The 15,907-nt window shown below is 39.9% G+C and overlaps 1 protein-coding gene across 1 annotated transcript; it reads right to left on the bottom strand.

Moving 5' to 3' along the window:
• Window positions 1-7,697: 7,697 nt before the first annotated feature.
• LOC308096825 (uncharacterized protein) lies at window positions 7,698-15,670 on the bottom strand (the record flags this gene model as incomplete). Its single annotated transcript, XM_080444294.1, has 4 exons — window positions 15,523-15,670; window positions 14,610-14,711; window positions 9,088-10,184; window positions 7,698-7,721 (listed from the first exon to the last, which is right to left on the bottom strand). The coding sequence occupies exons 2-4, from the start codon at window positions 14,677-14,679 to the stop codon at window positions 7,698-7,700; spliced, it is 1,191 nt and encodes a 396-aa protein (XP_080300420.1). The 5' UTR covers window positions 14,680-14,711; window positions 15,523-15,670.
• Between the last annotated feature and the right edge of the window lie 237 nt (window positions 15,671-15,907).

The raw sequence follows: 15,907 nt of genomic DNA on the forward strand, positions 1-15,907 counted from the left end.
AGAGAGAGAGAGAGAGAGAGAGAGAGAGAGAGAGAGAGAGAGAGACGGAATAGATTGAAGAGAGAGAGAGAGACACGGAAAAGGAATAGATTGAAGAGAGAGAGAGAGACACGGAAACGGAATAGATTGAAGAGAGAGAGAGAGACACGGAAACGGAATAGATTGAAGAGAGAGAGAGAGACACGGAAACGGAATAGATTGAAGAGAGAGAGAGAGACACGGAAACGGAATAGATTGAAGAGAGAGAGAGATGGAAGCAGAATGGATTGATTGGACATCTCAACCTATTGCCATTAACAAGAATCGAACCATCAACCTTCGAATTGACAGGCTGCAACACTACCTATAGTGCTATAGCTTTGTCCAGGATGAGGTTGTCTGTTGAAGATAAAAGTGAACCAGTGAAAGCAGCCGATCTACAAGCTCAGAAACACGTTGCTATCTGAAAAGTTTTGAGATTGTAGATCGGCTATTTTCAGAATGAAGTATGTCATACATACTTCATACCCTCTCAAATAAGCATTTCAGGTTATCTTTATCAATTGCATATGTATTAATTGACACAATTACTGGTAGTGTCTGTTGATATTTATAAGTATTTCCGTCCATTATGAACCAAGCCTCTGTGTCCCGAACTACTCTAGATCACTGGTTCACAAACCATTTACCAATAAAGGCATTTTTGTGTCTCCTCGGAACGAAAACTAGTGAAAGTAGCCGATCTACAAGCTCACAAAACGTTGCTATCTGAAAAGTTGTGAGATTGTAGATCGGCTATTTTCACAATGAAGTTTGTCATACATTGCAAAAACATACTCTCTCCAAGAAGCATTTCATGTTACCTTTAACAGTTGCACATGCATTAATTGAGAGAGAGAGAGACATGGAAACATAATAGATTGAAGAGAGAGAGAGATGGAAGCAGAATGGATTGATTGGACATCTCAACCTATTGCCATTAACAGGACTCAAACCCTCAACCTTCGGATTGACATGCTGCAACACTACCTATAGTGCTATAGCTTTGACCAGGCTGAGGTTGTCTGTTGAAGATAAAACTGAACCAGTGAAAGCAGCCGATCTACAAGCTCAGAAACACGATGCTATCTGAAAAGTTTTGAGATTGTAGATCGGCTATTTTCAGAATGAAGTATGTCATACATTGCAAAAACATACCTTCTCAGATAAGCATTTAATGTCATCTTTATCAATTGCATATGTATTCATTAATACAGTCTTGTTGGTTGCAATGCACTTTAAATTAAGTCTCCACCAAGTGAGGCTTGAACCGGCAACCTTGATGTTATGAAACATTCACTTAAGTGGGAAGCCATTGGACCAACAGACCTAGTCCAGTGAAAACGGAGGTCAGACAGATGATACCATTTCACGCAAATAACTGAAAAATCCTGGGTTTAAGTGTTTTTCAAACTGCTCAAAATTGCGGACAATCTAAGGGCGGAGAGAGAGACATGGAAACGGAATAGATTGAAGAGAGAGAGACATGGAAACAATAGATTGAAGAGAGAGAAAGATGGAAGCAGAATGGATTGATTGGACGTGTCAACCTATTGCCATTATCAGGAATCGAACCCTCAACCTTTGGATTGACAGGCTGCAACACTACCTATAGTGCTATAGCTTTGACCAGGCTGAGGTTGTCTGTTGAAGATTAAACTGAACCAGTGAAAGCAACCGATCTACAAGCTCAGAAACACGTTGCTATCTGAAAAGTTTTGAGATTGTAGATCGGCTATTTTCAGAATGAAGTATGTCATACATTGCAAAAACAGACCTTCTCAGATAAGCATTTCATGTTATCTTTATCAATTGCATATGTATTCATTAATACAGTCTTGTAGTTTGCAATGCACTTTAAATGAAGTCTCCACCAAGTGAGGCTTGAATCGGCAACCTTGATGTTGTGAAACATTCACTTAAGCGGGAAGCCATTGGACCAACAGACCTGATACAGTGAAAACGGAGGTCAGACAGATGATACCATTTCACGCAAATAACTGAAAAATCCTGGGTTTAAGTGTTTTTCAAACTGCTCAAAATTGCGAACAATCTAAGGGCGGAGAGAGAGACATGGAAACGGAATAAATTGAAGAGAGAGAGACATGGAAACAATAGATTGAAGAGAGAGAAGGATGGAAGCAGAATGGATTGATTGGACGTGTCAACCTATTGCCATTAACAGGAATCTAACCCTCAACCTTCGGATTGACGGGCTGCAACATTACCTATAGTGCTATAGCTTTGTCCAGGCTGAGGTTGTCTGTTGAAGATAAAAGTGAACCAGTGAAAGCAGCCGATCTACAAACTCAGAAACACGTTGCTATCTGAAAAGTTTTGAGATTGTAGATCGGCTATTTTCAGAATGAAGTATGTCATACATTGCAAAAACATACCCTCTCAAATAAGTATTTCAGGTTATGTTTAACAATTGCACATGTATTAATTGACACAATCATGTTGTGTGCAATGCAACTTTAATGAAGTCCGCATCAAGTGAGGCTTGAACTGGCAACCTTCAGGTTGTGAGGCACACGTTTAAGGGAGAAGCCATTGGACCAACAGACAAGAACTTGTGAAAAAGGAGATCACACAGATGATACAGTTTCACGCAAATAGCTGAAAAATCCTGGGTTTAAGTGTTTTTCAAACTGCTCAAAATTGCGGACAATCTAAGGGCGGAGCTTACTGGTCAACGTGATACATGTGTTCCTCATGAGTCAAGGCACATGTGTAAGCAGGTTTAATGGCTGTCGGCCAAACGAGGCATGACTTTTGCCTGTTTAAAGTTTGCACTTTCAAAAAATCGCTATAGCGCCCCCCTTTGACCAATTGGAGTAAGATTGGTTTCAGTAATATTTGGAATGACCCTCAACATTAACGCAAAGTTTCAAAGAAATGTGAGTCTGCATGTATGTGTTAGGGGCAGATGAATAATTGTCATAAAACTGCAATATTCATTGGCTCTTTAAAGCTTAATTTTTTCACTTATGGAAAATCTTTTGTATCAGTTTGTCGGCATAGGTCCAAAGTTCATGTGTAAAACGTTTCGTGCAGATTACTCAAAAATCCCAGGAGGAGATAGGTTTTAACTGTTTTTCATATAATTCAAAATGGTGGGAGATCTAAAGGTCAGAGGTCAAAAGTCAGGGTTAAAGTTGTTCTTCATGAGTAGACGCATGTGTGTATTGAAGTTTTATGGCTGTAGGTCAAACAGGGCATGAGTTGTACCTGTTCAAAGTTGGCATTTTCAATTGAGTGCTATAGCGCCACCTTTTGACGAAAGATTGTGAGATTTATTTCTTGATAGTTTTTCATGACCATCTACCATATGGCCGAGTTTCGTAAAAAGCGACAGCACGGTTCACCCGGAACTGCGAAAAGTGGCAGAAGAAACAGAATACAGGGAATAATAAAACAGGTCCAGAGCTGAGCTCTGGCCCCGTAATAATAATCTTTATTTTTCTATTTTTCTTATTTTTATTTTTTTTACTTTTTCCACACAGAACCAGGAGATAACATGCATACAAACTGGCTCAATAGCACCCGTGCCAAACAGGACAATGTGGTATTGCAGGTAAAAGTGCTTTATAAGCCAGAGAGAAGTTAGTTGGAATGAGTATATCTGAGGCTTGATTTAGGCTCAAACCTTTTGAAAAACGTTTGAGGGACATAAACAATATATTAAATATTATTATTATTTTTTAAATTCATGGTGTAGTCCCTTTAATTGTCATCCCATCACACAATGATGCAATACAACTTAATAGCGATCATAGCCATTCCAATGCGATGCGAGTGCGGACTAGCCAACACCAACTCAGGACTCCTGAATCGCTTCCTTCCACACCCTCCTGTCTAACATCACAGTCTTGAGCTCTGAACTCTTGTCAGCTCAGCTGTCGTGCCGCAGTGCATCTATGTGTAGGTGGTACGCCTCTTTCCTGGGTTAGCTCCCACCGTGTCATTCCAGTAAGCATAAGAATGACTGTCATAATTCATTAAAAAAAGATCATGCAAAGTTGTCACTCATTTAACTGATATTTAATGAGAAAAATATTGAAATGGTGCTCCATTGGGCAAGTAATGGAACACAGCAAAATGATATTAAGTCATACTCTACCATAGTTCTACCATACACAATTTATATTACATGGTTTATATGGTCATTTATAGTATAATGTAATAATTTGCAATATGACCACAGTAATGGCATCCTCTAGCTAAACATAAATCAGCAAAAATGGTTACTGCCAAATTAAAATTGTTGTATTTAAAAGAAGAAAACAGTCAACCTCTGGAAAAGTTGGGGAATGTCTCCAATAGTACAGCTGTTAAGCTCATTGTATGGAAGGTATTGTGCATTTTATGATTGATATGATGATTCTGTTATGACATTGTTATGACATTAAAAAACATCTAGGAGAGAGAGAGCAGCAGTAAAATAAAGAAAAACAACATTGGTAAGAAATTGCTAATGCATTCAAAGTGTAATATAGGTACAATGCTATTCAAAGGTGCTATTCATCTCATGATGTTGGTTTTGGTTTTGGGGGCATGGTGAGCGTTCAGGGTTCTGATGGTTTGGGGGAAGAAACTGTTGGACCGCATGCTGGTGCTTGTCCCGACTCCTGATGCTCTTAAACCTCCTACCAGATGGCAGGAGCTCAAGGATATGGTTTGAGATAATATGGTACAATTTCTGTCAGAAGCCTGTCTACCAGTGACATCAATGGGGAATCCAAGCGAATATAAACTGCAGGCTTTATATTCCTGGAAAGTTTGCATGCTATAATAGAAGCCATTGTTCTCGCATTAATAAAAAATTAAATGAAAACATTTAAATCTTGTTTGAAATTACCAAACCTGCCTACTGATGATGTCACTGGTAGGCAACTGTCCACAGCCCTCCTCTCAGACTTCTGCTTCAGTAAGGTTATTGCATGAGATCAGACGTTAGGGATTAAGGGTCTTGCTTATGTACCCCGACACATTGTCAGGGCTGGGAATCGAACCTGGGACCTTCTGTTTCCCAGGTGGCCTCTCTACTCATTCAGCTATGGCCCCCCTTCTTGTGAATGGGTTGTAGTGGACCTCACCTCCTTCACACTTACAGTCTTACAGACTGGTGTCTGCAGTTAATTTCGCTGCATGCCTTCAATGCTCTGCAGCTGCAGCTGGAGCCATTGCCTGGGAGTAAACAGCGTCTCTTTCCTCTGCAGGTGGCTCGCGCTGATCTGCAGCCTTCCACAACATGACCTGCAGATGAACTACTGTATATATACAGTGTGCAGAATCATATTTGTCTGTCAATATAATGCGAAGAAGAACTCTGCACCGGTATCTTTATGGTCACTGTGCGTGGCATCAAGTTCTCCAAGCACTGTATTGACACTAGTCATGGTACTTTCTACGAGTACTTTAAGCACATACCTTGCCCTTCTCACAGGGTAGGAGACAGTATCACATCCTAACAGGTTCTTGGAGGAGGACAACCACAAGCATCCGATAAGCACAGTGTATTTTGTCCAGGATTTACCATTGAGAATGAAGGCGATGCCACCGCAAGCAATGCTTTTATCCCAGAAATGTTCATCAATGTTCCACTGCAACCAAGGAATGTCATCAGAGTGCCAGTGGGCATCATGCTGGGATGGATGATGGTATATGGACTGCATTTAAATAGCACCTTACTAGTCTTCCTGACTCTTCAAAGCACTTTACAATGTACTTCACATTCACACACCGATGGTAGAGGAAACATACAATACCCCTACCTGCTCATTGGGAGCAGGTAGGTGAGAAGGTGGAGAATCAATACATGGACATGCATCCAGATATATATTTTTTTTTTGGCAAGATACTAATTTCTGGACATTCAAAAATAGATTTTGACTCTTAAGTCACCTTTCTAAGTTAACTGGACGCAAAATGTTAGTAATTTCCAGGCAATTTGCTCATTAAGCGATCCATTTGCTGATTCTGCTTATTACAGAAATTGCCCAATATGCAACTTTTAGGAATCAAGCTTAAACTAAATCTGCTAAGCCTATAGATGACATTTTAATCATAAAGGTTTACAGGAAACAACATGTCTGGGTTTAACATGGGCCTTATGGGTGTTTCAAACATGGTTTGACAGCCCAAAATGTGTACAGCCTCTGACAAGTTTCAAAGGTCAATTCAGAAATGCTTCCACGTCTGAAAACAAACTTCATGATATATAGAAACACTGTAGGAAGTTTCATGCTTCTTTCATAAAATGCACAATACCTTCCATATATGGGCTTATCTGCCCACTACGCTCACCATATACTGCCCCCAAAACCAAAGCCAACATGAGATGAATAGCACCTTTGAATAGTATTGTACCAATATTGCACTTTGAATGCATTAGCACTTTCTTACCAATGTTGTTTTTCTTTATTTTACTGCTGCTCTCTCTCTCTCCTAGATGTTTTAATCTCATAATAACAATGTCATAACAGAACTATCATAATAGTAATAATCACCATTTCTGTAGAGTGACTATTAGGTTTCATTTTTCATTTATTAGAACAAAACTGTCATTTTAACAGGCATATATATTATTATAATGGAGAATAATGGGGCAAAAATGCAATTCTGAGGTCAATGACCTCACCAGAGGTCAATTTGAAAGTGCTTCCACGTCTGAAATCAAACCTTGGGGTATGTAGATGATATCCTGAAAGTTTCATGCTTCTATCATAAAATGCACAATTGGTTTGCTTAACTGCCCCACTACAAAGGACAAATCCTAATGAAGACCTCTGTTTAAAGGAGCAATATCATTTGGATATACATAATATTTTTTCTTGTCTATCCAATTCCCTGCCAACATACAGCTGTTTAATTTTATCCTCCCATTAACCGTATTTATAGTGGAAAGTTTTATCCTGTGGTGTGAATTCACTGGTGTCTTTCCAGAGCACTTAATTGACTGTGTCTCCAGTGTGGACACGCTGGTGTGTCTTCAGCAGCGTTGGGTAACGTTACTTTTTAAAGTAACAAGTAACTGCCATTAAAACATTATCCGTTACGTTACTGGATTACCCCCTGACAAAAGTAACTAGTTAGAATACTTTTCCGTTACCGACAATTAAAACCCATTTTCGAATAAGTTGCGCAAGTTTGTTACATTGTATTACTGCCCACCGTCATTGCATGGCCTTATCTACGGCACATGTTAATTAACTCTATGGTTAAAAAACAGTCATGATTGCATTGTCTCTCCAACAAACGATAAGCAAACATCGGCCGGTGACAGCGCACGTATTACGCACAGACAGAAAGCCCTACTCACGCTGTTTCAACCCATCTGATCTGAAAGACTTGTGTTCCACTCTAGGTGGCATCTGAAAGGCTTATTCCTTCATTAATCCCATGAAATTAAATTAAATAAGTCTTTACAGCTGTTTTTAGCTTAGAAGTGGCGTGCCTTCTCTTCCCCACAGTCTCTCATGCGCTATTTTACTTTCACTTTCACATGATGCGCAAACAGATCTGATCTACAAGAATATGACATGCCACGCAGCGACTGTATTTTGCTTGGAGATCAGATATTTTGGGCAGCAGTAGCAACAGTACACACACACACACACACACACACACACACACACACACACACACACACACACACACACACACACACACACACTTCAGTAGGCGTATTCTGTGTATTTCTGTGCCAACAAAATGAGGGACATCTTTTAAAAAACTAACGATTACTTATTTGAAAATGTAACTAGTAACGAAGTACTCCAATTGCTAAACTAACGCTTTCGGTTACTCTGTTAGCCAAAAAGTATTACATTACAGTAACAGCGGTAGTTTTACCGCCGTTACCCCCAACACTGGTCTTCAGGTGACCTGACTGACTGAAACTCTTGTTACGCTGTTTAGAGTGGGATGTTTTTTTTCTCCAGTGTGGATAAGCTGATGGGTCTTCAGGTTACTTGAGTCAGTGAAACTCACATGTTTACAGTGGTATACATTGGATACACAGGACCTCAATGGAAACAAGCCCTGGGCTTATTGGGTTATACTTTTAGCATTCTTTTGTTAAATCTGTACCACCATCACCGTGCTTTGCTTTGCAAACTGTTTATAAAGTATTCACTCAATCAATACAGTGGTGAGGTTTTTCTCCAGTGTGGACACGGTTGTGTCTATTCAGGTAATTTGATGGACTGAAACTCATGTCATGATTTGTACAGTGGAAAGGTTTTTCTCCGGTTGGATACGCTGGTGTGTCTTCAGGCGATATGAGTGACTGAAACTGTTGTAACAATGTTTACAATGGAAAGGTTTTTCTTCGGTATGGTGATGCTGGTGTCTCCTCAGGTAACCTAACATACTGAAACTTTTGTCACAATGTTTAGAGTAGAATCGTTTTCCTCCAGTGTGGACACATTGGTGTCTTTTAAACTCACCCGATTTTTTTTCCTTCCGGTGTGGATACGCTGGTGTCTTTTCAGGTGAGATGACTTATTGAATCTCTTATTACAATGTTCACAGAGGAAAGGTTTTTCTCCAGTGTGGATACGCTGGTGTTGCTTCAGGACAGATGACCTATTGAAACTCTTATCACAATGTTTGCAGTGGAAAGGTTTTTCTCCATTGTGGATACGCTGGTGGGTTTTCAGGTGACTTGACTTAATGAAACTCTTGTTAGGGCGCGCTCCCACCAAGAGTTGGCTGGCCGCTGTTAAACGCAGGTTGTGCGCGGTCACAGTTTTTTGCAGCCAGCGGATTAAAAAAAACGCTGTGACGCACCTGTCACTCACACTCAAGATCGTCCCCGCAGCCCGCACGGCCTGCTGCCTTGAGCACCATGGTGCTTCCTGAATCTTGGGACGGTCTGCCTTCAACTCACCCGATTGGACAGAGGGAGAAAATCAGCGCCTGCCTCCAGCAGTTTTATGCTTAGTCGCGGAGAGCAGATAAACGCAAGGTCTGCGCGACAAGCGGAAAAATCTGCTCTTGCGTGAATCAACGCATTTGCATTGACAATGCATTGGCAGATTCTGCAAACAGCGGCCAGCCAACTCTTGGTGGGAGCGCGCCCTTACACTGTTTACAGTGGAAAGGTTTTTCTCCAGTGTGGATAAGCTGGTGTCGCTTCAGGTCAGATGACCCATTGAAACTCTTATCACAATGTTTGCAGTGGAAAGGTTTTTCTCCAGTGTGGATACGCTGGTGTTGCTTCAGGTCAGATGACCTATTGAAACTCTTACCACAATGTTCACATAGGAAAGGTTTTTCTCCAGTGTGGAGTCTCTGGTGTTGCTTCAGGTCAGATGGCTTATTGAAACTCTTGTCACAATGTTTGCAGTGGAAAGGTTTTTCTCCAGTGTGGATATGCTGGTGTTTCTTCAGGTCAGATGACCCATTGAAACTCTTACCACAATGTTCACATAGGAAAGGTTTTTCTCCAGTGTGGAGACGCTGGTGTGTCTTCAAGACAGATGACTGAGTGAAACTTGTGTTACACTGTTTACAGTGGAAAGGTTTTTCTCCAGTGTGGATACGCTGGTGTTTCTTCAGGTCAGATGCTCCATTGAAACTCTTATCACAATGTTTACAGTGGAAAGGTTTTTCTCCAGTGTGGATACGCTGGTGTCTCTTCAGGTCAGATGACTGACTGAAACTCTTCTCGCAATGTTCACAGTGGAAAGGTTTTTCCCCAGTGTGGACATGCTGGTGTGTCTTCAGATGACGTGAATCATTGAAACTCTTGTCACAATTTTTACAATGGAAAGGTTTTTCTCCAGTGTGGATACTCTGGTGTCTCTTCAGGTCAGATGACTGAATGAAAATCTTGTTACACAGTTTACACTGGAAAGGTTTTTCTCCAGTGTGGACACCTCCACTTGGCTCCCCCCTGTCATCACTGTCTTCAGTGACTTCAGTATCAGATTCAAGTTCAACTTCAACTTCAGAGCAGTGTGAAGAGATGCCTTCATTAACTTCACTTTTCACTGCTCGTAATGTCAACATTGACCCAACAGGCTCCTCTGGTCTTTGAAGTGGCTCCTCCTGTTCCTTTTTAATGTGTGGAGGCTCTGGTTCCTCGTGGAGCAGACTGGGGCTCCTCTCCTGTTCAGAAGAAACCTCTTCTTTACAAACAACCATGTGCACGATGTCTAGGAGCAGAAAAATAACATGATTGTAAGAGCCAATTTAGAAGCATTATTTAATTCACATTTTTTCTATTGTTGTATTGTCATGAATAGCTTATTCATGGTTTAGACTTTCTTCAGTAATTTTGGTTAAAGTGCGCCCCCTACAGTTGTGGTAAATATTGTGCTGAGCGCAGCTGTGACAGCTTAACTTTTAAGTTAAGTCCAATTACCAAACCTGCCTAGGACGTAAAAAACGTAATAAAAAAAATAAAAAAAATTAAAACAAGATCTCACGTTCCTTCAGCTCTCACCACGACACATTTCATTGTAGCACACCCGGATATGGAAATATCCGTATCCGGAGATTTTCGCTCCCGTCCGCTTCCTGTTTAGGTCCCGCCTTCAAACGGTCTTTTCTCGGTTGTTGTTTTTCTCCTCGCTGATCGCTGTTTAGCGACGCTGTTTTGAAAATGCTACTACTGCAAAATGGAATGTCGCCGATTGAAACGGTCTTCTCTGGGCCACTCACACAACTACCCTGTGTGTCTACAAACAGTTGAACACGCGATCATAAGGTATTTAGCGAGGTCTGTGGCGAGGTGAAAAAAGTAAGTGAGTTTTCCGTTTACATAGCGAAACATGGGGTTTTTGCACTGGGCTGGAGGAGAGAGACTCCGCCCCGATCGGAATGTTTGTTGTCTGAGCGACGAGCACGACTCGCCTGTGTGTTTAGAAACGATTGGACTTGCGATCATAATGAGAAAGTTATAAAAAACACTAAATCGCTGGCAGTGGGCAAACACAGCCAGAAATAAGTCTGGCAGGGAATGAGTTAAGTTGACGAGTGAATTATTTGTAACTGTGAGCTGGATTTAAGTAAAGCCCCACTAACGCCATTCCTGTCTCTTGGAGTCTGTGAGTACTGTGGTCCAGTGTACCAAATGGATGTGCATTTATAGAGAAACCCACCTGATTTACAACGACCGCGACCGGGCAAGGGGCTCTACCGCAGTATCAAGAGTTCCACCACCAGGTTCTGGTGTAGTTTTAATCCGGCTGCTGTCAGGATGCTGAATGAGGCATAAGCCTTGTTCAGCAGCCTGACAGCAGGCGGTGCAAAAACTTTTCTGGCTCTTCCTGAACACACCTGTGGATTATACCAGGGACAATGACTTGGACTTAGCTCCCCCTCAGACACACCTGTGGACTACACCAGGTACAAATTACTTTTTTGCTGCACTCCCTCATGGAGCTACTTGCGGATTATACTAGGGTCAGTCCACCCTAGGTGGACACGCACCGACCTTTTGCACCTTAATCCCATGTATAACGCACTGACTTTTTTTTTGTCTTTTTTATTGTGCTCTTTTTTCTCTAAGCACCTTAACGTCCATATGTATATCATGCACAGTATAAGTATAACATGCACAGTATACATACATTGCTGCTATGCTCAGGCACCTTAGTTTTTTATTATCTCAGGTACTTTGTAAATATGTAGATAACTTGTCTGGCCTTCTGTTGCTCTCTTGTTTTGATCTCCTTCCCACTTGCCCCCCACCCCTCTTCTTCTCCCCCCCCCCCCTCTTCTTTCTATGGAAATTAACGTTGCGATGGGAACAATGTACAAAAACGAATTTCACCCACTTCTTTACCTTGTAAACCTGTGATGTGACAATAAAACTGATTCTGATTCTGATTTACGTGTCTTAAAAGCCTACACCAAGCTAGTGTAAGTGGCAGTTGGAATTGTTACTTTTGGGAATTATGCTACTATAATGATAGTGAATACTGGGTTCCTAAGATTTAAATCCATTTTTCCATCTTCCATGTACAGTACATAGCTATTACCTACTAAGACTGACAAAACGGTTACTAAATAAGTACAGGTTGTTACAGGTGGTTCTGGAAACTCTAAAGCAGGCTCGACGATTTGGCAAGATTATAGCAAAATACATATTTTAAAAAGTAACCTGAATCGATATATTTCGTTATATTACCCAACAAATTAAATAGGGTGATAGAACAAATATTTGAATCATTAAAACGTGTTTTTTGTGTTATCCTTTTAGCCTTAATGTTTTACTGTACCTCCATGCAGTTTACATTATTTGACTGATAAAGTATTAAATCAATGTGAGCTCTGATTTGGGAGTAAGTTAGGCTGTAGGCCAAGCTATATACAACTGGATTTGTCTGCATCTACAGTATGTATATATGTCACCTCCAAAGTAGACCAATCATAGCTCATGCCACTAAGTGCATGGCATTATGACACAGAAGAACCTCCAAACACAAAAGCTTGACATGTCTGGTGAAAGTTAGTGGGTTGTAGTTTAAAATGTACGTAAACTCAGTCTGTAAATCTGTCTTGTGTCTGGGGCTAATTTCACTGACCACTGTACCGATCAGCTCCATATTTTATGTGCATGCTGCCAATAGGCCAAGCTAGTTTTTTTTTCCACATCTAATAGGATGCGCTGCAAGTCATGTTCATTTTATTATTCCGTTTTGTACAGATTATTAAAGTGCAGACTGTAAGCTTTCAAGTGACGTGCCATGCACTGACATCTGTTAGTTAGTAATAGTTGAAGATATACTTATTTGAATGTTGTTAACCACTTAAAGACCAGCTGAAATGGCTTTTGGCAACCATATCTTAACATAATTCCCAGTGAAACAGGGGCTGGGTGACTCTGAGCAAATCACAGCTGAGTTTTCCAGCTCAATGTCACACAGTGTACATCTGTGATTTAAAGTATGTGATCTAAACTCGTTGTGTTGCACACTGCAACAAGGCAGTGCTGAATCAAGTGTATGTTACTGCATTGTCTATTTTTCACCTCAAATGTTTTTTAACATTTAAAGTACTGTTTATAACATACATTAACTAGAAAGTACTGTTCCTGAAGAAACAGTGTGGGATCGCTAAAAATGTTGATGATATTGAGTATTGATAGTTTTATAAGTGTTAAAGGTGTTAAAGTATTAGTAGTGTTAAAGGTTTACGGTTTTAATGGTTTGAAAGGTTTAAGGTTCTAAAGGTTTGAAAAGTTTAAGGTTTGAAAGGTTTGAAAGGTTTGAACGGTTTGAAAGGTTTAAGGTTCTAAAGGTTTAAAAAGTTCTAAAGGTTTGAGGTTTGAAAGGTTTGAGGTTCTAAAGGTTTTAAAGGTTTTAAAGGTTTTAAAGGTCTACGGTTTGAAAGGTGTTAAAGGTTTGAAAGCATTAGTAGTGGTTTTGATAGTGTCGACACTGCGACAGTGTTGAATAGTGTAAAATGTAGTTTTTTAAGGGCAAAACAGTGATTGCTAGGGTCTAATAGGTGGTTGCTAGGGTCTAATAGGAAGTTTCTAAGGTCTAATAGGAAGTTTCTAGGGTCTAATTGGTGGTTGCTAGGGTCTAATAGGCGGTTGCTAGGGTAAAACTGTGGTTGCTAGGGTGTGATAACCGGTTGCTAGGGTCTAATAGGCAGTTGCTAGGGTCTAATAGGTGGTTGCTAGGGTAAAACGGGTGGTTGCTAGGGTCAAATAAGCAGTAGCTTTTTTTTCTTTTTTATGTTTATTTGACAGGGACAATACAAAAAACAATGTATCAAGTTAAAAAAAAAAAAAGATATGTTGTATTGAATCCGAGCTCTCGATACACTGTTTTTTGTATTGTTAAATACAATTGTTAAAATGTTGTATTGTAAAAAAAAAATTAGTTCGGGAATAATTAGTTCTCAAGGCTACCTACTTACCCGCCGATGTAATCTTATATTATGTTATTTCTTTTGTTTGACAGAAAGTAATTAAGATCGGAAAAATCCTCAACAATTATATATTTATTTATTTTTCGGCATCTATTGTTAACTCATTGAGTGCCATTAACGTGTTTCACGTCTTTTAGCGCTATGGTGCAACGTGCCATTAACGTGTTTCACATGTTTTTGAAAAAAAAGGAAAAAAACTAAAAAAACATTTTAAAAAATCTTCCTGAACCCAAGATATCATTATCTGAAGATTTGCAGCTCCATCCACTCCTTGTTTAACTTATAACTGAAAAAGGCTGTATCTCGCTTCCTAAGCACTTTTGTTTTACTAAATTTTAAATTTTAATAAAAATTGTAATGGCCAGAAATAGATATTAATAATTATGGCACTCAATGAGTTAACTATGTCCCCATTACAACCACGAATATTGTCAAAGATCTGTTATCTCACACAGGGCAGACTAACAGACCCATTTCTAGACCTCTCACCCCCTACAGAGGCACGCCATAAAATCAGTTTTCATAGTTTTTACCTACTATCACACTTTTACCAGGCATTTTGGGCTTTCACGTGTTTCTGTTTCGTGACGTCATGCACTTAATGGCTTGAGCTGTGTGACAGAGAAACCCTGTTCTAGAAGCTTTGGTCTACGGCCATATTATCATTATATTTTTCGTATAGTGACACTACGTACTGAGGTGTGGATGGTCTTCAGGTTCCTCCTGTTTAATAGAAATGTCCCTGGCTGAGTCTGGAGAGTTCATCTTCACCTGCAGTCTGGACTCCACACACTGGTCTGAAATGAAGAAATTGAAAAAGGACATTAATGACTGGACACAGTAGTCTCCAGTTATTAAAGTCAAACAACATATGAACGTTGGATGCAAGGATAATGATATATACAGTTTATATACAGTACTGTAGAAGACATCACGCTTAACTTAAGATTACAGAAGGGAAATGTATAAAAAAATATGCAAATAATGGTGTAAAGTGAATAAGGTGAGTAGTAGCCAATGGCCCTCATTTATCAATGGAGCGTAAAAAACGGCTTATATTTTTCCATAAATTTGGCCGTACACCAACGTCCAAGTCATATTTTTGAAGCGATTCTATACGTCGCGCTGTTGAAAGCATACGGAGAAGTTCTGACATAGATCGGATTGAAATGCTTTTTATTGAACAATACGGAAGATACGGGTACTTCTGATGGCCCGAACATAATTGTAGCGTGGCCATGAGGTAGGCCTAAGCACTTTATATTTGAAACCTGAACGTTTAAGTAGATGTACGGACCCAAAGTGCTAAAGTGCAAATACTGTTTTGAAAGAACTCCAAGACATATCATTATGACCAATGACCGTCTTTATCCAAAACTACTCATGTACAAGCGACGTTTGCACCTCTTTGCTCAGATTAACCATTGCAATGATAATAGTTATATCAACATTATGTAGCAGAACAATGTATGTCTAGCTGCTTTGAGTACTGGTTGTGTTTATGATCACATGAATTACAATCTAGCAGTTGTAGCAGCAATTAGATTTATATTCCATATTGAGTCCATAAATACAGATGAAACCCAACATGAATGAGTTGATCTTTACCTGCTGTGTTTCAGTGGTTGAGCTGCTAACAAACGTCCTCCTGCTGCTTAACGACGACACTGTTTAGAAACGACACGTTTTAGTTGTCTTTGTATTTTACCTTAATATAAATCTATGCTATTTTAAAGTGTCTTTTATATAAATCTATGCTATTTTAATGTGTCAACAACATAGAGTTAAAAATAAGGTCAACAACAGTCAGTCAACACACCATGTTGTTTTCACTACTGCATTGTGGGTATGTATGTTCTTCTTCTGACGACCACTTTGTCTAGACGCCAGTTGGTGTATTGATGCCCCCTACTGTTGGTCTTGGGTAGTGTCCATAGTTTATATACAGTAACAGAACTATGTGACCTTCCAGACCTGTAGACAAGAGAACATC

The sequence above is a fragment of the Gymnoscopelus braueri genome (genome assembly GCF_963280865.1).
Source record: "Gymnoscopelus braueri genome assembly, chromosome: 12".
In the NCBI taxonomy this organism is placed as follows: Eukaryota; Metazoa; Chordata; class Actinopteri; order Myctophiformes; family Myctophidae; genus Gymnoscopelus; species Gymnoscopelus braueri.